This window comes from Cuculus canorus, chromosome 5, assembly GCF_017976375.1.
Source record: "Cuculus canorus isolate bCucCan1 chromosome 5, bCucCan1.pri, whole genome shotgun sequence".
In the NCBI taxonomy this organism is placed as follows: Eukaryota; Metazoa; Chordata; class Aves; order Cuculiformes; family Cuculidae; genus Cuculus; species Cuculus canorus.
Window position 1 is genome coordinate 51,643,222 of NC_071405.1, and position 26,235 is coordinate 51,669,456.

Genomic DNA, 26,235 nt, shown 5'->3' on the forward strand with positions numbered 1-26,235 from the left:
ATGCAGTACCACAGGTCCCTTCCCAGCCCAGTCCTATAGTACATAAAGTTTAGGAAAAATGCTCTTCAGAGAAGGTAGTGACAAATTAAAGATCTAACAGTGTAGTAATATCCTATTAGTAATGCCCATTAGTTTCATTTACACATTTAGAGCTGGAAGAGCATTTGAGAGCTCTAGCATCAGAGAATGAGGAACAATAGTTCAGATGCATTTGTAGCCACGCTCTTCAGACCACTCTGACAGACAACAGTCCTAGATTACACATGTTCTTGTCTAAGCTTCTCTTAGCAATTTATTTAAAAGACTTACCCAGAAAAGCCAAACTCTTTAATTGCATTTGAAAGCCAGTTCAAAGTTTCTGACTGGTTTTTAGGATTCTTTTGAGAGAAAGCCATAGCCACAACCTGGAACAGAAGACAGTTCTATTAAAATTTTCACTAGCAAACCAGGTGACAAAGCACTGTAATGAAGGAGTAAAGACTGAAAAAAATACAGGGCATTGCAAGTAAACAGAAACTCCTGGGAAAAAAAAAAGCATTGTGTCCGTGTAGCAGAATACAATTGCAACCGAAGTGAACCAGAAGTTCCTGATGTACTTAAAGTAAGCCAGAGATACTTTTATTACAGATGCGTACCTGCTTTAGCAGTATTTCAGCAAAATACTAATTTACTAATTATTTCCTCTTGAGGTATCTTGAGAGCAAACAGATCACTTTCAAGCAATAGAGAAAAAATAAAAGATTGAGGATGTACTCCTCAGACTGAAAGAACACTCCATATAATATTTCAGATTCTATTTACTGGGAGAACAACTTTGCTGCTCACTCACCTGCTCAGCAGTCCATGGCAACTGACATGCCTCTGCTATTGCTGTCATGGCTTCTTTTGCATTACTCCCACATTTCACATCACCAACCTTGTCTACGAGACCATCCAGCACAACCTGGGCTGAAGTTTTTGAGAAGTTTCCTTTCTGTGCAATCAACGCAACTATATGCAGTTTCATCTGCATCACCTGAAACATCCACAACAGCCAGGAAGTTAGTCACATTTTCCTCTTTTTTAGAGCAAATTTTTTATTCTCTATATTTACAGATACATTAAAAATCTTTGTATTTGTGAGTAAATATAAACGTATACATAAAACATGCATTTGTGTATACGTACACACAAATGCATACACACATTTGAATACATAAAAACATAATCACAAACACATTTGTGTACAACAAACATGTATTTTACCTACGCGCACATATACATGGTTTTGTGTGATTATACACACAAATCGTGTGTACACACGCAAACATTTTTACATCTATACATATATATACACAATCAATAATATTGGGCAGCCTTTACTTAATTTTAGAACTTAATATATATGTACACATACAAATCCACTTGCTGTCAGCAGAAAAAGCCTTATTTCAAGGTTTATACTCTACGCGACTGAACTGCAGTCGCGGTGCTAGGACAGTCAATGCTAGGACAGTCAATACATACATGTATTTTTACATGGAAATAGGCTGGAAACAGCTCACATTAAGTAACAAAACTAGACTGCTAGTTACTGAAGAATAATGTATTACCTGAAAGTTTGTTTCCTTCCAACCAGGTTTCTTGGCCAGCATTCTTACTAGAGCTTGGCAAGGCATTTCACTTCTCTCCATAAGCTCAACAGCCTAAAGGACAAACCAAATTAGCCAGTGGGTCACAAGTGACACATACCCCAAAACAGAAACAGAAGTTACTTCAACTTTCCTGGTAATATTTTCTTAATCCCAAACTAAGTTGCAGAAATTCTCAGCGAAAGAAATTACCTTAAGAGCCTCACTACAAGATGCACTTTTACAAGGAATCTATTTTACAGGTACTGAGACAACACAAACTACAGTATTCACATTGCTACACTTGGCATATTCTTTAACTGTTAAAGTGTCCTTGCAACCACTATCAGCCATTCCAGCCCTGTGAATTTAACACTCAAAAAAAAAACCCCCCAAGCAGCATGATGCACTTTCACAGTGGAATGCTGACTACACAGCAGAGGTTAAGCCTAAATGCAACATAAAGTATTCTTAACTTGGTCTTAGGCTTATCCATTCCACTGAAATGAACATCTTTCTACTTGAGTAAAGCCAGCTTCTGCAAAAGCATTTCAGTGCAGCCAATCACCATTTCATAAGTTAGCCATCTTTTCCACTAAAATATTAAGACTCATTTGCAACTGGAATGGTATAGCAGTATGAACTATTTGTACATCTGCAGTTGATGCCTTTTTGAATCTGAACTCCATGGTCTTACCATGGGAAGAAAGCCAGGCTTCACATTTGAGCAACACGATACTTTTCTTTGTTTGTGACTACTTGAAACACTTGCCATCAGCTGTGAAGACTGCTGGCATTGTATAGCACTTCAATTATTTGCTAAGTGAAATTTTAGTATTATAATAAATTGCTGCTTAACATGCAATCTGCAGGGACTTAGTTGCAAATGGTTTTGCCGAGTCATTGCAAAACTTTGTTTAAACGTAGTTAACTTGGAGATTAAGCTTTAGCATTGGTGTTTTTAAGAGATATCTACACATCCTCAATACACATGGAAATATTTTTGACAACAGCAGAGCTAACTGCATTAAGCTAAAAGACTTGCTCCACTACGGTTATGGAATAAGAGGCAATTTAAACCATATAAGCCACCTGTGTTTTGCAAGTGGCATTTAATACATCTGGAGTGCTGACATATCATGACTACTCGTATGTCTTAAGAGTTATCAGGCCTAAAAAGATGGAGAAAATATTGCTTTCTTCTTCTTTCTGTATATGTCTCTCTTCTTATCAACTGCTACATACCTACCTTCTGAAACTCCTCCATGCAGGCAAGCCTCTCTTTCCAGTTACCACTGTCCAGCTGCTGGATACAAGAAGCTGGAAGTACAGCAGCAGCTTTCTCTTCACATACTTCTATCTGCAGACAGATCAGAAGGTGGTTAACACTCCCCTGTATTCCTTCGGAGAAGGGCAGCGGCCTTCAGGACAGGTAACGTACTGGAATGACCCTTGCCCTGCTGTGCATTTATGAAGCATGAAGATTTTTCTGTTCTAGGTTGAAAGATTTTATATGGTTTAGTTTAGGAGCCTTATGAATTTAGGAAGCTGCCAAATTGTATTGCAATTTAAACAATCCCTGAAAAGTATGAGAAACAGTGCAGTGCATAAAGTCAAAGAAAATTCTGAGTATCTACTTATAGATTCACACAGAGGTAAACTACAGTTTGTAAGATAGTTTTGTAGAGTCTGAATAAACACTCTCAGCAATGATTCATTGGTTGATGAGAGTGGATGGGAGAAGACATATCTCCTGTATCCATTTTAGCAAAATGAATAATTGAAGTTACTGAGTATATCAAGAGCAATAAAAAGTCCCCTCCTTTCACAGGTGCCTGTGTCATCTTCAGGAAGTGTATAATCATTTTCCACTGTATAACTATCAATATAAACCAGATACATAATGGAAAGTATTAATTCCAAGTGATACTCTAAAGTTAACTGACAGCCCCAAAATCTGTAGATCTCTCTAGCAAAGCTTGAACAGCTTTTTGTTACTGTTTAACGTACAGATAGCCTAGTTTACCTGGTTCCCTACCAAGAAGGGTCAGTAAATCCCAGTTAATATGCAGAATTCAATAATTTTTTTCCAGTGTAAGTTAATATGAACAGCATAGAATAAATCTGCATTAGTTCAATTATTACTGTATTATTACTTCATACTTCAATGGTAACTTCAGAATATTATATTCTTGGGCTTTTAATACCAGACACCTTCAGCAAACCGTGTATCCTAAGTTACAAATAAGTTGTCATACTGTTAGTTTTTTCATCTCTTCCTAGTTCAAGGACAACACAATACACCCTATTACATTACCATGATTTATTGCTTACGATAAGACAGTATATAGCCTGGTACCAACAACAGGTGTAGAACAGGTGTATTTATCATAATATATTGAACACCCATTTTAGCAGTTGTGAATTCCATTTGTTTAAATGTATTGCTTTCCCTTGTTCTAATAAAGGATCCCCCACAGCTTCAGTGAGAAGTTCTGCAGTAGCTGAAGAACTGATTAACCAAAGCAACTTATACAGAGGACTTCGTATTTCACAGCACAGCAGAATACGCACCGAGAGCTCAGATTCAAAGATTTCTTTTGTCTCAGGACCCTTCTTGCCTTTAGCCCCAGCACCTCCCATAGCTGCAGCTGGTTTGCTCTTCTTGGGTGGGCCTCCAGACTGCAAAGGAAATAAGACAAGTTAGCCAAGATCAAGCAAGTCTCTAGTTCAGATACCAAAAGAACTACTGTTTTTCCACACTTTTCCATGCTAATGTCAAAAATACGTAGCTTTCTAGTATCATAACAGCTGCATAACTCTGATGCCAGACAGACTCTGGGCCATCTCTTACCTTCACAGCGGGTGCTTTTTTCAGTGGTCCTCGTTTGGCTGCTGCATCTTTTGTTTCTTTATCTCCACCAGCCCCTGAAAGAGCAGGGGTCCTTCCAGGAGCAGTCTTGCCTTCTTTTTTCTCAGCAGCCCCTCCTGTCTTTTTACCATAAACCAGTTCTACCTTCTCAGCACACTCTTTAATCTGATAAAGAGTTAAGGAAAAAAAAAAAGGAAAAGTAAAAAGGGGGAGGGAGAGGAGAAAACCCACTATTCAGCTACCACCACTGGATGTACAGTGTCCCTTCAATAGCAGTGGCTCTAACTTCACTAGTCTGGAAAAGAGGTGAAGACTAAGTTATTTACTTCACAAAATTTTGTTCTCCCATGTAATGTTACCCAGCCAATGGCATCAGCCATCACTGTATTGCTAGAATAACTTTTCTATTTCAAAATGAAGTGCATTTATACACACAGAATGCACTGACACCCATCTTGATACTTATAGGTGCTCTAAAGATTAATTCTTAGCACCTTAAATTATAAAATCATCATTCAGTGAAACCTGTCAGCTTATGCAAAAGCACGAAAACTTTGCTGCTAGAAATTAAGTCTTTAATACCAAATCCTGTCTAGTAACGTACAATTAGACTACGTGGTTGTGACCTAAAACCCTACACTTTGTTTCAGGCAACAGAAAATGTTCAATAAACAAACTCCCACAATCAACCAACCAAAATATCACCAAACCTCATGACATCTCATAGATTATACAGCCTTGAAACAAAACCAGCTAATTTACATGAGAATAAATAGGTGCAATGTTCACATAGTAATGCGTTTTAAGTAGTGGAAGTCAAAGAAAACATGCTTGATAATCTATCTAGAAATAGATGTTACTGATGTTGTAGGGAATCTGAAAATCTTAAGTAAAATATACATTTTCAGAAATCTATGCTGAGAGTTAGTAGATAAAGCATGCTCTTTAGTCTTCCCTATGACAACGTACTCACCCGATCAAGCTTTAGTTTGTCTACATCTGCTAGAAAAGGATTCACAGCTTTCTCTCCAGCCACTTTCAAGGCAGTGCCTAATGCTTCAAATCCAGCATCCCTTACTTCAGGAGCAGAATCATTGATGTGCTGCAGAGAAAGACAACTTGTAACTTGCAGTTCATATCTAAACATATTCTTAAAACCGTCTTCTGTAAAAATCCCCTTTTTAAGAAAGGGGATTTCTTAAAAAAATCTTTTTAAGAAATCCTTAATATTTCGCTGTAGGAAGAAAAAGATTGCTTTTCACTTCTGTGTTCCTATGTACTGATCAAGTCTACTGTTTCTCAGACACAGCCCATTTATTTGGATCTTTCACACAAGGTGGTAAACATTCATGGTTTAATAGATATTTTAACGCCAAAGTTCACAAGGAGTACGAAGCTCTACAGCCCTGTCCAAACCTCCATTTTTGAAGCCAGGGATATATCCTATAAAGAAGGAAGGGGCTACTTTCCAGTAAGGTAAAAAGTATACATCATTACCCTTTACAATGAAACACTGCAGTGTAACTGCAGTGTATGAATCAATGATGGTTCTTTTATTAATGGGAAATAGTAGGTAGCATTCCAACAAAAGCTTGTTGGAAATGCCTGCAAGGAGCAAGTGGCACAAGTGCCCAGAAGTCCAATAGTTACAAATCACTGTCTTAATCCAATAGAAACTTGACAAGTCTTCAGTTTCAGAGAAGCTAAGAAAAATGAGACTGAATTGTTCCACTGTCTGACAGTCACCCTCAGGTCTAACAACAGTCACAACTGATTCTGACAGCTACGTAGCACACAAGAACTCTTTAGCACTTGCACTACCAGAAGAGTCTTTCTCCTAAAGCAATCCAATGCTTCACAACAACCATGCTAGAGTCAATGCCAGAGAAGTATCAACTCCTCCTGCTTTACCTTGAGAAGTGCAGCACAGAAAGGTTTTAACAGGCTTTTTGGCAGAGTAGAGGGTGTGCAGTGACGGAAGCTTCTTGCAATAAAAAGGGATGTTTGTTGCTTAATTGTTGGGTTTTTGTTGTCCATCACTGCCAACACATCTTCACTTATGTTCTGCAATGTGGTCTACAGAGTTGGATAAAGAAGCCATTAGTTTCAGAAAAGAGAAAGGCAAAGCAAAATAAGAGACCAGTTCTCAGACAATGGGAAAACTTTCTTACTGTAAGAAAGATTGCATCAATGGCCTCCTGCAGTGCCTGCACTACCTGAGGCTTCTTCTCTTTAAATTTCTCCAAGATCGTTGGAACAACCTATGAGAAACAGAGAAAACAAACAAAAAAGTCAATCCATTCTTCACTAACATAACTGGAAAGCCTGATAGTCTGCTTCCTGGTATTTTGCAGACAAGCAAATAATGCAAATCTCATAGTTGCCCCCTTCGGGGGTACACAACAGCAGTATGAACTAGTTTATTCTAGCCAATATCCGACATTCAATTCATTCCAGTCAATCTATTAATACAGATTTTTGAGCAATTTCATAGCTCAAAAAAAAAAGCTAAACAAGAAGCAGATACACAAGTTCAAATAATTACAGATAAATATCCTGGCTCTACTGTTGTAGAGCACAGAGCAACAGAAAGGAAAATGAACAATTTCACAGCACAGAGTCCTCTGCTCTTGTGCTATAAGCATCAAAGGTGGTACACAGCCTGTCCTCTCTTTCCCACCTTCCTGACAGTGCTCAGCATGGCTCATTAAGAAGTCCTCACTTGACGCACAGCTGGCAAGACCATGGTTTTAACACAACCTGAATCCTTCCTAGAGCAATATTTTTTGGATCTATCACCCTGAAAAAGCACACCTGACATTAAACCACACCATACTGGATTTCACAGTTATTTCTAATCAATACAGTTGCTCAATCAGTCACTGCTGAAAAATAAAATAAACCAAGAAAAAAAAACCCTCAATCAGCAGACATTCTTATGCCATGCAAGCAGCTCAATTTCAGTATTGTTTCTGTAACAGTAAGAACTTCTATGAGTGAGTGAGAAACATGCACAGCTTTTAACTGCAGAAAGTAGGCTCCTTCCAAGATTTTCACAAACATAACACCGACCATTGTTTGGAAGTAGTCTGATGCCTTACGGAAGTTACAAAGCCTCGCATAAAACAAAACATTTTCCAGAGAATATTTTCTACTAGGAAGCTGACTACAAGATCAACTCCTTGCAACACACAGTGGCCTAGGCTGAGCTGGTATCTTTTGCTGGGGCACAACTCGCAAAATTCCCTGTTCAAAGAGATCAGCACTGAAAATCTTCAATTAATAAAGAATGGCACCATAAAGACCTTAACACATGATACTGCAGGTGCTAGACAGTCCTGAACCTGACAGAGAATGAAGTCATAGGAAGGAGATATTTAAAGTTGTTAAATCTCCGTTTTAGAAAATGCCGGCCGGTGCAATTAATATTTTTTTTTTTTAACATGGAAGTTAGAAGTCATACCCCATGTAAGAGAGGGAGGGAAGAAAGAAAAGATGGTCCAGGGTTCCAAAGCAGTTAATAGAGGTGAAGCTGGGCCACATGAACTGCGTTACAGTGAGTAGTACCGTTCAATGCTCAATTTCATCGTTCTTGTTTTAATATAGCCTGCAGACTGCAACATTACAGTCCTATATTTAACTAACAGAGCATATAATCCCACAATCCTAGCAACAGTCTGTTTTATAACACTTTGAATACCCACTCTCAGGACAGATCCACTTCTTCCTTACTAGTAAACAAATCCAGCAAACAAATCAAGTGAACTGGTAAAATGAGTGCTAATCTTATGCACTCATAGCAGCCATTACAGTACTGAAAAACTCATCTTCTCAATAGCAATTGCTTGGCAACCATGAAGCTACTTCCTTATTTCCTATAGCTATGAGGGTAACCTTTAAAACAAAATTCAGTTGTAATCAGATGTAAGAATGTTTCTTACAACTTCAAATAGCTTTCAGAATGAACAAGACTTTGTCCAAACTGTTGCTCAGAGTTCAGGAGACTGAATGTTTCTGAAGCAGCAAGATTCAGTAATTCCCAATTCATCACAAAATATAACACTACAAGCAGCAAGACACATCAGTTCTCTTGTCTAAGCTCTACCCCTACCGCTCTTGCTTATCACAAGAAAAATCTGACTGAGCAGCTTAAAGAACACAGCAACAGAGGCTTGAGAAACTAGCGAGATAACTGCAGTTAATTAAAAGCTCCCTTTCTTTCCAGAGACTGGTAAAGCTTCTCTGTATTCCCCGATACTAGCTGTTGGTAAGAGAACAGTAGTGAAGGAGAACAAAGAGAAGCATTAAAACATCACAGTAGTTTGGCTACTTTGACAACAAAAAAACCCTACAACCAAACCAGACAAACAATCCACCACCAACACTCCTCCAACATTGAAAAAAATCCCAACCAAACTAAAACGCACATCATGGAGCTGCTAAGTAGAATTCAGATTCAGACATTATTTTTTCCTCACTGTGGCCTACAAATGCTATTCTGTGGGTACATCTCCAGGATGAGATCATGTAAATAAAGTTCATTTCATGGCAGAATAATTCAGAGTTGTCTTAGCACAGAAAACTTACAACAACAGTAAGCTTCATGTTGCTGAATGTGAATAAACAAGGTCCTTTTAACCTTAAGACGCAAGAAATCTTGGCAGGTATTTTATTGCTTGCTCCATTACGGGGCAGGTAAGCATTCATAACTGTACAAAGAACATCTTTGGTAAAATATTGAGGTTTGACAAGAAATAAAAATTAGGAGTAAGGTATTTCCTGGTGTCCAACAACAACAGAAGAAAAAGTACATATTATTACTTACATGCCCTGCATACTGTCCAAATTTCTTTCGGAGGCCAGTAGCTAGTCCAGCAAGGCATTTGGCAGCCAAGGCAACTAACATAACATTCGTATCCTTTCCGACAACCTGAGGAAAACAAACAAAAAATCCCAGTGTTAAAAGATTGAAAATTCAGGTTTCAGAGACTTGAAAGAATTTCCTAGAATAGTCAGTGGGCCACAAATTGGGTTATTTCCACCACTGTTCCAGCTAATAGTTTTCCATTTGGTTTTTTTGTTTTTTTTTTTTTTCCCCTGTTTTCTGCTTTAATAGTTTTCTCTTTTTTATTTATTACCTTTTTGAGAACTTTCACCAAGTCTGCATAGTCTCCTGATTCCAATTTGGGATTCTTCACCAGCATTTCAACAGCTTCTAGAGCTTCCTTCCTTTCTTGCCACTTTTTTGCTTCCTGCAGAGCAAATAATTTACATTCATTTATAAATGCAAACAGTTCTAGAGAAGCATATTTACCACAAATCACAGATTTTAAAACTTAATTTCTAAGAAAGCCAAAGTCTTCTTAAAATTCAAAATCAATAACTTCAATGAAATATGAAATACAGTCCTTTCCCAGGACATCTCATTTCCGTAAAATTACAGCTTTCTTCATGGCAAATCAACTTTTAAGGTGTATCTAAGACAGTCTGTATTTTACCTACATTAGTTTGTTATTATCCTGGTAACAGTAAAGCATACATTGCAGAATGTCACTAAGTCTTAAAACTCATTAGCTCTACACAGACTTAACTAGTAGTATTTAAATTTATGCTTACTATTTTCTCATAGAAGTCTTTGGGAAGCTTGGAAAGAATTTCTACAGCTTCAAGCAACTCATATGCATCTACTTGTGGTACCACCTCTTCCTCATCATCATCTCCTGCAACCAGAAGAAAAACATTAGCAGAGTCATAAATGAAACTTTGATTATGGTACTGCCTAAAGCTCACTGCTTCAAGAATACTATCAGCAGTTGTGGTTTTGCTATTCCAAAGGACAGATACTCTTCATATAAAGCCTTTGCCCCAGCCACGTATTCTTGCTGTGTACTCTACACCACGTTTGCACCAGTTTGAGTAAAAGCACCTTTACAATTTAATGCACTCCCTCACAAATAATATACCAGTGATATACTTCCCGATGCAATTCAGAGCTTAAATAATTTACCTCCATCTGCATCTCCACCAGCTGCCTGCTGCTGCTCAAATTTTGCTTTCAGCTCCTGTTGGGAACGCAGGAACCTGGTCTGCTTAGGAGCAGCTGATGACACTTTGACCCACTCTTCTTCCAGTTCTTTTAGCTGCCAAAAGGGAAAAGAATCATTCTATCAGAGACATTTTGTACATACTCCAAGACAAGCAATACTTCATGGAAAGCAGAGTTTTCCCCTTTCAAAGCCAAGATACCACTGCTTTTCAAGTTCTTTTTTTTCTGCCACCAAAGAACTGGCTTCCCTTCCACACACACTGCTCAGAAGCTTTTGACCAAATATGTCCGCAGAATAGAATATAATCAACAAAAACATCAATGCAAAGCATCTACATAAGAACAAGCTGTAGAATAGTCAGAAGGTGTGTCCCTTCTGTAGAACCTTTGATTAAAAATGGCTGAGCATGAAGAAAGATATTTTTGTTACAGTCATGCTATTATTACACACTAAAACTAAGATGGGACAAACATGTTGAGCTACACTGGATGACATGTTTTTTTCTATATCATGCCTTTCCCAGAAAATTAATGTTTTCCACCTGAACACAATTAACTCAAGCAGGTAGGAGGCAAGGATACAAATTATTTATGAAAACTTTCAAAATAAGTTTTAAAGTGTTCCACCTCCAATAGCATAGTTATCTATCATTATGTAATGCCACTTCCTGGAGTGGAACAGTAATCTTGAGCACCACCAGAACATGGCTGGAGGGCTGAGTAGAGGGAAAAAGCTTCAGGAAAAAAGAAAGCTGAGAAGGAAAACAGTCAACATGAAGATGTTCAGTGCAAGGGTCTTTTACAAGAGTAACAGTTTTCCCTTGGCCTAGGTCTCCAAGAAATACCATTCTACTTCAAATCTTCTCAGTTTCAACACAATGCTTCCCCCTGGCAACTTATATATATATATTCATATATTCAGAACAATAAAACATTGTCACGATTTCTCAACAAGTAAAGAGGGACTAACGTCTTTCATAAATAGATTTTAGTTTACAAGAAGCTAAAAATTAACTGACAAAAATCCAGCTTTGACTTTTAAGAATGCCCTACACCACAGGATCATGAAGGCTGAGCATGGAAGTGTTTGGATGCAGAACAATTTTCTGCCTACCTGAACAGAATTTATGTTCTGCAATGGAGGTCTCAGAGCATCTCTTATCCAACGGTAGATCTCGACAGCAAGGAGTTTGGCTTCATCTCGAACAGCCTTTTCCCGAGACTCAAAAAGTTTTGGCAATACTTTAATGATTGGCTTCAGTGAGATTATTTTTGAACCAAATTCACTGAAAGTTGAAAACATGGAATAGTATCAGTGCCCAGGTAGGAACCAGAGAATCATCCACAAATAATAATTGATTTTTTTTAAGCAGTCCATGAAATGCTTCCAGTTTGCATTTAGAGATTGTGTCATTTATTCAAATCATTATAATAGCTATTATTTTGTGAAGCTACTAAGCTACTGTAAATTTAAAGAGCATTTGCCCTATCATAAATTCCCTCCACACCCATTTTGGAATTACAAAACCAACCCTCCCAAATTACTTCAAAGCACTTAATCCAATCTGCTGCTTAAATCTGTTTCTTTGCTGGCAGAAAGAAAAAGAAAAAAGTGTCCTTAGACTAAAATTTCTATGATCTACTTTTTTCTTTTTTTAAAATCAGAATAGAATCTCCTTTGTCTATCCTTGGAGGCAAACTGCAGTAAAAGCATTAGTCACTTTTCCACTTGTTGGACCAGACAATTATAATAAACCTGGGTCATCTTCATAGAAAATACACATTGAAATGTGTGCTGCTGAAAGGACACATAAAACAAGCTTCCCAAGCCAACCACCCTTCCTTGTCAGCAGATTCTACATTATGTTGAACTTAATACACTAAAGTTCCTTTTGCAATCACTGCTGAATGATAACAAGAACTTTCTTTTCATCCTCATAGCAAAGTTAACTGCTGCACTTTTTAAAGCATTGTACCTAAATCACTTTAGAAGCCATACTTTTATTCAGAAGCATTTAATTGCCTGGAAAGATTAATTCAGAATTCTCAAATCTCACTTTTTCTTCTCCTTCCCTCCAATCAAGTACCACATGAAAAAGCTAGTAAAAAGGGCTGCTCAGAAACTAAAGCTTACACATCCCACTTTCTAATAAACCTAGTGCTAAACATCTTCTTGCCAAGTCTACTATGAAAAATACTAAGTACCAAAATCTGGAAAGAGGATTCAGTCTTAGAAAGAACAGTCTAAATGAAGAACACAAACAAATGATTGCCCAAGATTTTTCATTTTCTATCATGACTCAAAAAAAAAAGCATATTGGAAGAGTGCCTATTCAAATTCTTATTTTTATCTAATTCACATAATATCTAATTTGTACAACACAAGAAAGAACAGAAACCTTAACACAATATAAAAAAAACCCCAGAATCTAAACTAGTTACGCACACAAGCTACTCACCTATGTACAACACGCATAAATTTATTATCAATGCAGAAACCCCGCCAAAGCACAAGAAAAATTTAGAGAGCCACACAGCTCAGACACAGAAGATGCAAGGTAAGTCAACAGGGCTCCATGAAGGGCTCACAAGTCTTACGAGGAGCGGCTGAGAGAGCTGGGGTTGTTTAGCCTTGAGAAGAGGAGGCTGAGGGGAGACCTTATTACTCTCTACAACTAAGTAAAAGGAGGTTGTGGAGAGGAGGGTGCTGGCCTCTTCTCCCAAGTGACAGAGGAGAGGACAGGACAAGGGGCAATGGCCTCAAGCTCCACCAGGCGAGGTTCAGGCTGGATATCAGAAAAAAATTCTTCACAGAAAGAGTCATCAGGCACTGGAACAGGCTTCCCAGGGAGGTGGTCAAGTCGCCTTCCCTGGAGGTGTTTAAGGAACGGGTTGATGAAGTGCTTAGGGACATGGTTTAAGGGAGTGTTAGGAATGGTTGGACTCCATGATCCAGTGGGTCCTTTCCAACCTGGTGATTCTATGATTCTATGAAAGAATTTGAGCTTGCCATCTCAAAAATAATAAAATATTGCATATAAACAAACAAAAAAAAAACAGGCAGGTGTGGCACATTGATAGACATGTTTAGTTGAAAAATATTGAGGAAGGTTACACAGTTTTCTAATTACACTGTACTGTTAAAAGGACATTTGATTAGATAAGGGAATTTAAAACAGCTAAAATGTATTCTCAAATGTGGGACGGCAGTTCCACTTGGCGGAGGCACAAGCAATATGCCCCATGCTTTATTTTGACTTCTATTATACGATCCTGAAAATTAATTTAGCAAGGACCATTTATTCATCTACTTCTGCCAATTCGCTAAAAAACACCTAGCATAAGACACACTCCATCTATATTACAGTTGTCACATGAACTACATTTCTCAGACAGTAGTATTTAATCCAAAAATCATTAGTTTTTCATTATTGAAAAGAAAACCATCTAATGGATAGTGAATTGTATATATACCAAGTTTAAGAATTTGATAAAGCTCCAGTATTTCTCATTCAACTCAAAGGCTGCAAGCATATTTGAAGTGGAACAAAAAAAAAAAAAAGGTGTTCCAAATCTAATTTCAAAAGCAACTACCCCATCTTAATTAAATTGGATTTGATTTTTAGAGAGCATTACCAGCTTTTCTTTCTAATAAAGAAGTAGTTACATGGACATTGGAAACTTACTGTGTAATAAGTTGGTTTTTTCTTTCTTCCAAACCCACATACAATGTACCCAATTAAAGATGCTCCCATCAGTGAAGAAAACAGAGTTTTTTTAAAAAAGTTTTTTTTTTTTTTAAAAAAAAGACTAGATTTTGTTTTCCCATCAGTGACTATTTCAGCTATTCTGAAGAGATGCTCTGGAGTCTAGAACAAGGCACACTAATCTTGCCCTTCTTTCAAAGTTTCATTGTGAAAATGGAAATTTGGTAAACACTTAGTATGAACAAAAGTGATCCAGATGAAGCTTGTTCACAGACATCCCTCACATCTAACAAATCCCACGATGCTCTCAACAGTTGTTGTCAAATACATAGGTTCAGTAAAGACACATCCAGTTCAACAATAATAACTGCCTACAAGACATTAGACTCTACAAACTGTTGGGGTGAGGGAGAAGAGTTAAAAAAAACCCACACAAAAAGCAAACTACAAACTAAAAACCTACCTTAGTGCTTTCCTCAGCGTCTCTATACATGCTACTATGATTCTTGGGTTTTTGTTGTCCAGACCCTTTAAGAGTTCTTCTTGTACTGTCTCCCCTTTCTCAATTTCTATATACATTAGACATATATCTAGACCCAGCTCTTTTGCTCTGGCTTTTGGCTGATTAAACACTTTATTTACAACTCCAGATGCTACTTCTCCTGTTGTCCTGAAAGATAAGAGTGTTACTTTTAGAACATCTAAGTGGCATTCTACACCATTATTCACAGACAAAAGCACACACAACACCCAGACCACAGATTAAATCTCAGCAAGTCTTCATACAACAGAGACTAAATTTTAAGTTAACTTGAAGGTAATAACTTTTTGTAAGAGGTGACTTCAACCTCTAGTTTACTCAAAAGAACTCCTGCAGACTGACTGCTAGTCAACTTGTTCCTAATACTGGACTACACCAGACAGTGAATAGTAGATATTTCCTCAAAGACCTACCCATTAATAGACATTAGCTAATGTCCACAAATAAATGCCATTTCCTGGAATTCCGTGTATTAGTTAAATGGCATATAGCATTGGTGCATAATCCCAGCCAACTATTTCATGCCTATTTCAAAGCTCCCAAACAACTACATCATTCACAGCACCTTTAAACCATGGAGTTTGGAAGGTTGATAGGTTTCTAAACAAAGCTTAAATTTGTTTATTTGTGTTTGTTAGGTTTTTGTTGTTTTTTTTAAAATAAGACTTTTATTCATTTCATCAGGTTACAAAGTCAGTAGACCAGAGCACTGATCTGCTCATTAGGCATTTTTATTTCACCCTTAGGAGTACAGGCTATTTCATGGGCTTAGGAAACGGTAAAATACCAACAAACAACTTGTGAAGAAATTCACAGGTATGAAGATTCATACGGGTTAAGTTGGATGCAGCACTGCATAAATATAACTACATTTTATTTAATGAATGAATTACTCTATTATCTCCCTGGAAAAAAAGGCTCCCTGTACGTACAGACTGTGTTAGCCAAACAGGAACAGGAATCCCAGTTCACAGTATCTATACCACCAAATTATTGACTCATTTTCTCAGCTATTTGAGGAATCTTTAGTTCTACCCTTAACAGTCTCTTTGAACACTGTAAGCAATGTCCGACAGGTTAACATGCACACAGAAGTTACCTACAAAGAAAGCCTACCATTTGCCAAATCCTCTAATCAGAAAGCAGTTTCTGCTCTCAATAGTAAAGACCTTCTGATTTTTAGTGGCCACTGTACAATTTACCTGCAGCCCTTCTCAGAGAGGCACACTAAACTGATACAGCAGCCTACTAACAGCAAGAAAGGGACACTTACTTCCCAGCTACATGAGCATTTTCAACATAAGCAAGCGCTGCTTCCAGTCCTTTCAACTGAGCCACCGCGTTGGAGTCTGTCACAAATTTTTTTATCAATCCAAGATACTTGGACCATTCCGGACTCTTCTCATCGTCTATCTTCTGGAAGAGCTTAAGGGCTTCTTCATAACCATTTAATCTGGCTTTCCACAGCTGGAAGAAGAAATAAGACATTTAAATGTTGTGCTAATACAATCTTAACTTAGCAGTTTCACAAATTCTTCCATCACAGTTGCAAGTGTGCTCACTAAGTTGGCATCTGCAAGACTTCTCTTCAGTGACTACACAAATAACATGCAAAGGACAAAATACTCATTCTTCTCCTGCCAACAATGATCTGGATAGGGAGATGCCAGTCTTCCCCACTGCTCTTCATAAGCTCCAACAATCACTGATGATTAGGTGGAGCCCAACAACAGTTTCAGCAACAGATGAGTAATTTCTCCCCATGAATGAGCGCACTGATCTTTCAGCGCACAAGCTTACGCCATATAGTTATGCTACTAAATTCTGCTTAATAAGTGCTATTCGGCCCCTAGATCGGCTAGAACTGATGTTTCAGATCTGTTACACGTGTGTTGTGCAGCTGTCGAGATTGCCTATCTATGGCATACTTAGAGCAGTACCACGGAATCACCACAGCACAGATATACAGCAAGCCAAACCAAAACCCAAGATTCCCTACCTTGTGTTCACATTTCTGGTCAATGGGCAGTTTCATCCACTCGCTGTCGTCCCCCATTGTAATTCAGGCTCGCTCTGTAGTTATGGTAGCTCCTGTGGACATAGATACAAGTCAGAAGACACAAAAACAAGCCTGTGGTGCTACCTGCAACATACTTCTACTTAAAAGAAAAACAGAACAGAGACAGTTCTGTAGCAGATCTATTGCTAATGTGTAACTGACCCTCCTACTCATGCGATTATAGTTAGATATGCAATACTAAGACTAGACCACTATTCTGTTAGCCATGAAGGCTACCAGAAGCCATTAAAAACTTGAGCACCTAGCAGTTTGTAGCATGTCATACACTAGGAGCTTCAATCTCTGAAAATTTTAGTATGCCGAGAAAGCGTGCAGAATATAACCTCATCTAAGCTTGAGGAATAACGTACCTATGATTCAGGCACTAAAACAAAATGAGTACCCATCAACACTACAAAAAACTACTACTGATACATGCTTTTGGCAACAGGCGCCATGAATCAGTGTTGAAAAATAATTTGGTACAAGTGTGAGGACAGCCATTTTAACAACCTGGCAAACAGCACAATTGAAACGAATGGTACTGCAAGAGGAATAAAACCCATTTTTGCAAGCTGGCCACTTTATACCCGAATTCTAATGCAAGTGGCATCAGAAACTGTCACAAGGGATCAGTTTCTTACCACATGTAAGGCTCAAATCCTTACTCATTCAAGTTCCTAACCGTTTTGCTCCTTTCCTCCCCAACCTTTCCTTTTTATTAAAATACGAATATTGACCATTAGGGTATGAGGGACGCCCATTTTGGACAGATTGTACAACTGACTTGACTGCTCAGAAAATAAGAGAATATGCCTGATGCAGGGAGATGATCAAAATTAAAATAGCAGCAACAGTAATGAAAGGCCTCCCAACATTATTTATAGAAACAGGCAAAATTAAACCAGAGAAGGAGTAACACATTCCAGCATACCAGTTCAAAAACATAGACAAAGATGACCAAAACTAAAAGCTGGCCAGCACATACAACAATTTATCACTACAGACATACAAATACACCATACTAGCAGAATATTCCTAATGTAAATGCAGCCTAGACCAGCAAAGCTGCATACTTTAACCTACGAAGTATTCACCTAAGGCACAGATGTTCTCTGCAGATAATTAACCCCTAGAATTAGGCATGTAATTTCACTGGTATAAGTTAATATGAGCAAGTTCTCCAAAGCCTTCTGTCAGCCACACAACACTAAGAAAGCTAGCTCGACAGCAAAATTAGGCTAGCAACAGTATACAATAAAACAAGTCTTTCTTCCTTCCTTCCTGGATTAGTTAGAAGATACTTTGAAAAAGAACCAATCAACCTCCCAATTATTTAAAAACACAAACAAAAAATCCCACCCTCCTACCACCAACACACACACCTCAAACTACTCTAAATTTATCCTAAATATTAATAAACTCCTAGCAATGTTAATATTGGTCTCCCTAGAATTGCATAAAACCCACTGACTTGCCCAGTGACTGGACAATGAAAGTCAATGTCAAGACAGAAGTTGACAGTGTATAAACAAACCTACTCAAGCATAGTTTGTCCTTCTCATTTCACCAGCAGCAGTGTGGACATTTCTTCCTTGACATCAGCACAGTTGCACAGTGGTACTGAGAAGTTTGCTTTTTCAGAAGAAAACTCAAACAAGCAAACACCAAACCTGAAGAGGGCCAAAGATGAGGACTTAATCCCTAGAACACTGAGAATGGAGGGATCACGCTGCTCATTATGTAAGGAACAAAGTACATAGAAGTGAGGCTACCTAAAAAGCCCATTCTACTGAACTGTTAATTCTGGTGCGCTCTTCTGGTACAATTCTTCATCCCAATGTATCAGTACAGGAGTGATGGGGTACTTCCCCAGTGTGGATGAAGATGATAAACAGCAGTCTTTTCCCAAACATGCACAAAGCTTTGCCAAGAATAAGCAGTGTGAACTTAACAGGGAATTAGGTAGTTCCAAATCTTGCTCAGAAGCTTGCAGGTAATTCAAGCCATTACCCATCTATATCATTTTGTTGAGGAAAACATAAGGAATCAATACAAGGACAACAGTTATTCACAAAAAACCCAAAAAAAACCAACAAAATCCCCCCAAAAGAAAAAAGCACTAAAACGCCTGCCAGCAGCAGAAACACCAGAATAAAAAGTTTGGCACCCATACCAAAACAAAACCCCATTCTCATTTAGAGAAACTGTCAGCAGCACTAACTCCTACTTCAACAATAAAAACAAACATTTGTTTCTCGACAGAAATCTGTTCTGCCAAGGAAAATCTTATTGTAGGACAGCAAGTACCTTACTACAATCCTAAAATCAGTTCAAACCCTAAAGTCAGGAGAAACTCTATTAAGAAGGCCTACAAATTGAAAGGCTGATACTGAGTTAGAAGTACTTTTACCCTTACGCATAATCAACAGTTCAATGATACAAAGCACGATCTCCTGCTTGTTTCCCCTAGTGTGGTTTATAGAATCTAGAAGTATTTGTGATTTCCCTTCCCAACATTACAATGTGGGCACGGGGGGAAAAGAACACACATGATGGGACAGACACAGGGAAGGAAGATGGATAACCACGAAAACAGTGTGCATTTTCTCACTCATTTTTTCCAGTTTGGCCGAGTTAGCTTCCCCTACTATTTTTAGTTGTAACATCTACAATGGTTACTTCAATTATAAAATGGGTTAAGTTGCCTTCTGTGACATCTAAAAATAGTGATAAAATTATACTTCCCCCTCAATAATGTAAAATCCCTTCTGAACAGGCAGTTTATCAGAAAGTATTCCACAGTCACAGAGGGAGAGCTCCCTTAAAACATCCCTTCTTTCCAGCTTCATCACTGCTCTCGCCTGTCCTAATGCCAAGATCTTGTGCTGTCTACATCTTGCATTTACCAGAATAAAAGACTGTTGTTTCTCCCTTCAATTAAGTCACTGGGTTCTGTATGTTTATAGAATATCCCATATTAGACAAAAAGCTATTTTCTTTTAAAAAGGCAACCCTCCAGCCATTACTTCTCAATATCCAAATAGCAAGTAGCCTCATTATACAATAATGCAGTTAAATTACGTTATTACTAGTGAATATGCAGCAACGTAGTGTTTGACCTACATAGCTTGCTTGTTACCACAACTCAGAACAAACAGATTTAAGTCTTTCAAAAACAATAATCATTTCAGTAGAACCCAGAAAACAAGACCTCCGAAGTGACTGAGCCACCAAATGCAGTTTTAAGAGAGGTTTGGTATTAACATGGTCAATACAACATTTCCAAAAGCAAGTCAGCTGAGAAGTTTGGAATGGAGATGAATAACAAATCTTCCCCGACAGTTCTTGGCAGGACAAGTTCTTATATTACGGACCAGTGAGAAAGCTAAAACTATCAACGAAAGAAGAGGATGTCTTTCACAAGATCGCACAAAAGCAGAAACAGCAGAAAATACTTACAAGGCAGCACAAATACAAGTATTTCAAATGTAAAAGTGAGAATTCCCTGCTGAGTGTAATTAAGTTTAGGAAACAAATTTATCAACACATTAAGAGATTATGGGAAAGCGTCAATACATGAAAGTTTGGATTAACCATACACTGCTCCGAACAGCTCCCACCCAGCTTCTAAATAAACGTCTTCTCTGATACAATGTTTGAGGGCTGAAGAGCATCAACCTTACAGCTTCATAGTATGGGGTACTGCTAATGAAACTCCATTGTAAACATCCTGAAATGTAAGCTTTTTATTCTAAAGCACACATTTATCACCTATCACTGTATTTTATTGTGAAGTTTCAGCTTCCAGACCATTTTCTGCAGAAAATTGGCAATGGGAAACTAGGAAGCCATTTTATGCTGAACAAAATCAGAAGTTGGATACCGATTGTCCACTTCTCCCTACTCACTTCTACCTACTGAATATCACCATTGCATAAGAATGTCATCAAGCATTTTGATATTTTGAAAGCTTCTCAAAAATCTCACTCAAAAGAGCAAGTTCTGAGAAAGCAAGACAGGCCTTTATAAAGGAGCAGCATTTGAAGCGTTCCTATGCAGTAGGGCACATGAAGAGCACATAGCTGTACATAATACTTCAGATGAAACTATACTTTTCAGTAGACAGTTCTCTGTCAGTGCAGCCCACGGTTTTTCTAGGAGAAAGAATTTCTATTTGTTTCATGGCAGTTTTAGGTCATGTTTGCTCTTTGGCTCTAAAAAGACAAAAAAGTTTCACTTTCTTAGAAGTTTACCCCAGTGTGGTTTTAGTATTTGCTAAACCTTCTCATTAGATACAACATAAACTAGCTGTAAAAAAAAATCAAGTAACTATAGCATAGTTACATGTTTCAATTAAACAACACCGGACACCTGGCAATAAAAATTTCCTAGCATTTTGAAGGTTGGCATTTTCAATTAAAAGATGAATTAGAAGTCGTGAGATATACAGACTCTAGGAAGAAAGAAAAGCAAGACCTCAGAATAATGAAAAAGGGATAGGAGAAACACATGCTAAAAAGGAACTGTTTTGCTGGTTGTGGAGTAGATGGCAACTGAGAGAAGCTACTGCTTCAGCAGCAATGAAATGGCATTCAAGAATAAACAGAACTGAATTCCATCTTGCCTGCTCTGACCTGTGTGTCCTAACTCAGCTCAGTGACACCTTAACAGCACAAGTGGCAAGTTATTAGCAAGGGAGATAGGGACTTAATTTCTCTGGAAGAATACATTTTAATAGATAGTCTCTGAAAATAACCAAGGCCATTATTTTCCACATACCCAAAAGCAAGAGACAATGCAAAACAAACCGACGTTCTGCTATAGCTGGGACAAAAAGCTATTTCTTATTGCAGGCTAAGCCTGGAGAGGAGATGGAGCAAGAGGGGAAGAGGCAGCCCGTGGGTGCACTGATGGGATCCTATAGGCAGACAGCTGGAGAGAAAGATGTCACAGGGCCATAGGATAGTTTGGGTTGGAAAAGACCTGAAAGACCATTGAGTTCCAACTCCCCTGCCACGGGCAGGGACACCTCCCACTAGACCAGGCTGCCTAAGGCCCCATCCAACCTGGCCTTGAACACCTCCAGGCATGGGGCATCCACAGCTTCCCTGGGCAACCTGTGCCAGCGCCTCACCACTCTCGTGGTGAAGAAATTCTTCCTTATGTCTAGTCTAAATCTGCCCCTCTCCAGTTTATATCCGTTCCCCCTCGTCCTACCCCTACAAGCCTTTGTGAACAGTTCCTCCCCAGCTTTCTTGCAGGCTTGGAAGGTTCCCGAGGCCGCGCTGCAAACCGCCCCATGCCTCAAGGTGTTAACAAAGCTGCGGGCGAGGGGCTCATGTGACGCTCCTCCAAGGCCGGCCCGAGCCAAAGAAGGTTCCGCGCCCTCCCCCGGGAGAGGCGCCCCCGCCCGGCATTGTTCACGCGGCCGCACCGACTCACCCGGCTCGGCGGGGCCCCGGGCGGGGCCGGGGCAGACAAAGGCGGGCAGCGCGGCGTCAGGGCCGCGGGATCGACGCCCCCTGCCCGGGGCGGTGGCTCGCGGGGCCCGAGCGAGTCCTCCTCTCGCGGCAGAGGCGGCCGCGGGGCGGGGTCAGCCCGGCCCCCGCCGCCAAGAACCTGCCGGGAAGATCCTCCCTCCTCATTGGAGGAACGAGCCAGCAGCCTGGCGACACCGTCACCGCGTCTCGCGTGCGGTGCCAGCGCGCCCAAGGAGCCGATCCACCGGCAACCTCTCCGGCCCATCCCCAACATTCCGAGATGCTTTTCCTGTAGGGACAATAGCGATGGAAGACGCTGGTATGGTGAAAACTGGGCGCCGACAGCTTCCTCCCGAGAAGGGCGAGAATGCAGGGCTGTGTTCCTTCAGACATCTTTTTAGCTGAAAGGAGAAGCCTATTCCAGGCACCGCAGCACCAGCCGTGCTCCCCACAGAACCATCGCCCAAATTACTTTGTCTGCCATGTCAGCCCCTTGCCTCCTCTCAACAGAGAGGCACGAACGTAGAAACATAGAATAGTTTGGGTTGGACGTCCCACTCGATCAGGCTGCCCAAGGCCCCATCCAACCTGGCCTTGAACATCATGAGGGAGGGGGCATCCACAACTTCCCTGGGCAGGTCCTTCACTGTACCTGTTCCAGTGCCTTGGCACCCTCATCATGAAGAAATTCTTCCTTATGTCCATTCTAAATCTGCCCCTCTCCAGTTTATACTCATTGCCCCTAGTCCTATCACTACCAGCTGCACGCAACAGCTCCTTCCTTTCAGTGTTTGTTCACAGCAGCCAAACTATCATAGAGACAATCCCAAACAACGCCCAGCTGCTCAGGTCAAGAGACTCTTCATTCAAACAAGCCACAGCAACACTGCTCACTGCAAGGCAATGTTTAGTTTAAACACAAGGATACAAGGTTTCCCTGTGTCATGCTTTAGAACTCCACTGGAACAGTCTACAACAAAGCATTAGCAACAGCAGCAACCCCCCATTAGTCTCAGACTATGTTGTCTGGAAACCAACCATTCTGCTACAGATGCAAATGGAGTTAATACCATCCTGCCCTGGCAGAGGCCTCACCAACTATTTACATTAAATTGTTCACAAACAAATTAGTAAGACAAGCTTTACATTTCTTTCAAAAACCAGAAAGAGACAGGTACCATGGAACAGAGAAGAAAAAGGAAGGGGGGGGGGGGAGGGGAGAAGGGAACCAGCTGATCACTGACCATGAGTTTGAAAACCCCAATTAGAAGGTTTAAAAGTATTTACAACTCTCTATTAAGGGTCCCTCAAGTAATAATCCCACACAAATAAGTCTTCCAAATTAGATGCATAAGATTGAGAGACAGTTCTCTACTCCATGAAACATTTAGAGCAGTTTCTAATTATATGTGCTGTTCAAGATATTCATAAGTGACCTATAAAAAGGGGCGAACAGAGGTGTTACAGTTTGCAGACAACAATCAGGGTACCAAGAGGAAAAAAAAATATTCACTAAAAACACTTACAACATACCAAGTGAATTTCAGCTGTAAATTTACACCTAACACACACAGCAATGCACAAGACAAACAAATCTTAACATGGCACAGGAAGCCAGCTTTTCTGAGCTTACTATGAAATAGGAACAAGACCTTCCCATCCTAAGACACCACTATGAGAGTATTAGTTCTACTGTGCAGGCCAGATTTTCAAAAGCATATGCCCAGATTGCGTAACTGGCCCACATCAGGCCAGGACAAGAGCCAGCATAGAAGTTATGTCCCACCAAATACAAGTCTTACATGTACAAGAACCAGGAATCATGCTCCATTATCACACGTTCACTTTTCATACTAGCATATCAAACGACAAACCTTGCATCAGAACAGATATAAAGCAGTCTGACTAACTCTAATTGCCAATACTTCTAAAATCCAAGTTTCATTTATATATATGCAGGTATCACAAAAATATTTCTTTCCATAAGAGGTCCCCTAGTTAACGTTTCTCACCTTGTATTCTTCAGAACTACCTTCAATATATCTACAACAATTCTTTTAGAACCAGTTTGCTATACCTGGAAGGTCCTTTTTTGTTGATTCTGCTTGACCATGCCTCTCTCAACATTGTTCAAGTTTAACCCTACTGCAACTCTTGAATGGAGACACATTCACACATGCATGCAAGAAACTGAATCTATAACTCATAAACGGGGGAAAGCTACCAAAGCAGCAAAGTTTAAAGAAAGGTAAGCCTGTTTGGGGCAAGAAAGTCAAACCACATTCTAATTTTTTCACAATCGACTGATCTAATATTGGATGCTAAAGAGTCAAGACTATGAGGGCAATTTGCACTCAAACGTTGTTCTTTCTGACCTGATCCTCTTGCAAAGTTTTAATAATAGATTTTTATGAGTAGCCTTTTAGAATACTTCAAGGCTCTCAGCATTTGGAAATACACATCTTTACGGTTTCAAACTAATAGATGAGTTTACTGAAAGCCTATAAGCAATGCTTACTCCAATATGCAAGTAATCAATACAGAAGGTCTCCCACAGCTGGTAGCCCAGAATCCTGGCTGTTTCCTCACTCCTTTCTCATCCTGGCTGTTCCTCACTCCTTTCTCATCTGCAGATTATGACTTTAACAGCACTGCAGTTTAGTGGTAGCACTGGAAGATGTAACATCAAACACAAAACAGTAAATGAGAAAAAAAGGAAAACTGCATCACAATTAGACAGTTGATACACATTAAACACAAAATCAGTTAAAAAAATTGTAACAGATGAGCCTGGATTGTTTTTTCCCAGTCTGGAACTGAGTCCAGTGGATTCTTTCTTCCTGTGTCTGGAACAGAGACCAGTTGCACTGAAGTTTTGTTCCTCAGCCTTTGCTACACTAGTCTTTGGGTCTCTCACAGATAGAGGTCCAAATTCAGGAGGAACACTCCCCCCCCCCACGTCCCCCCCAACAACCTGACAGCTACTATCTTAAGAAATAGACTGACTCAAGACTCCAAGACTGACTCAAGCAGAATCAAAAGGAATAGAAAGGGATGAGACACCACGTTCCCGCCCAGTCTCTTCACGCTCACTAGGAAAGTGCCAACAGTTCCCGGTGGGGGATCCCGGAGATCCCAGACCAACGCCCACACCCAACAGAGCTGCAGAAATGGAGACTAGCTCACACCTTCCAATTTAAATCTGGAATCACGGAATCATGGAATAGTTTGGGTTAGAAAGAACCTTAAAGATGATTTAGTTCTAACCCCCCTGCCATGGGCAGGTGCCCCTCCCACTAGACCAGGCTGCCCAAGGCCCCATCCAACCTGGCCTTGAACTTCTCCAGGCATGGGGCATCCACAGCTTCCCTGGGCAACCTGTGCCAGTGCCTCACCACTCTCATCATGAAGAATTTCCTCCTTGTGTCTAGCTTAAATCTGTCCTTCTCCAGTTTATACCCATTGCCCCTAGTCCTATCGCTACAATCCTTTGTATAAACTCCCTCTCCAGCTTTCCTGTAGCCCCTTCAGGTACTGGAAGGTCGCTATAAGATCTCCTCGGAGCCTTTTCTTCTCCAGGCTGAAGAATCCCAACTCTCACCCTGTCCTCCTATGGGAGGTGCTCCAGCCCTCCGATCATCCCTGCAGCCCTCCTTTGGACCAAACAGCTCCATATCCTTCTTACGTTGAGGATTCCCGAACCGAATCGCCTCAATAACTCTTTTTCCCCAGTCCCTTTCCGAGGGCCGCCGAGGCCCAGCGGCTCCGGGAGGCGAGGCAGCGTGCCCGGGAGCGCTGCAGAGGCCGCCCCAGCTGCCCCCCGTCCCCCACGATCTCGAAGAGCCGCGGGGCCACGCCCTATCGCCGCTCACCTGGTGCCGGTGGGTCAGGGTTGGGGGGGGGGGGGAGAGGACTGG

At 40.0% G+C, this 26,235-nt stretch overlaps 1 protein-coding gene across 6 annotated transcripts in view; it reads right to left on the reverse strand.

Moving 5' to 3' along the window:
* CKAP5 (cytoskeleton associated protein 5) overlaps positions 1-26,235 on the reverse strand; it is a 51,791-nt gene extending 25,556 nt beyond the window's left edge. For 2 of the 6 annotated variants that reach the window (XM_054067598.1, XM_054067597.1), the window contains exons 1-18: positions 26,191-26,234; positions 16,776-16,867; positions 16,050-16,243; positions 14,699-14,905; positions 11,643-11,814; positions 10,490-10,622; positions 10,099-10,202; positions 9,621-9,734; positions 9,308-9,412; positions 6,654-6,743; positions 6,394-6,558; positions 5,456-5,584; positions 4,465-4,647; positions 4,185-4,292; positions 2,860-2,970; positions 1,593-1,685; positions 830-1,015; positions 310-404 (exon numbers count right to left, since the gene is read on the reverse strand). In XM_054067598.1, the coding sequence (XP_053923573.1) occupies positions 310-404; positions 830-1,015; positions 1,593-1,685; positions 2,860-2,970; positions 4,185-4,292; positions 4,465-4,647; positions 5,456-5,584; positions 6,394-6,558; positions 6,654-6,743; positions 9,308-9,412; positions 9,621-9,734; positions 10,099-10,202; positions 10,490-10,622; positions 11,643-11,814; positions 14,699-14,905; positions 16,050-16,243; positions 16,776-16,832 (2,246 nt within the window). In that variant the 5' untranslated portion in view covers positions 16,833-16,867; positions 26,191-26,234. Of the gene's footprint in view, positions 1-309; positions 405-829; positions 1,016-1,592; positions 1,686-2,859; positions 2,971-4,184; positions 4,293-4,464; positions 4,648-5,455; positions 5,585-6,393; positions 6,559-6,653; positions 6,744-9,307; positions 9,413-9,620; positions 9,735-10,098; positions 10,203-10,489; positions 10,623-11,642; positions 11,815-14,698; positions 14,906-16,049; positions 16,244-16,775; positions 16,868-22,280; positions 22,425-24,836; positions 24,950-26,190 lie in introns of those variants that run through there. The other 4 variants (XM_054067594.1, XM_054067596.1, XM_054067595.1 and 1 more) reach the window with 4 other exon arrangements.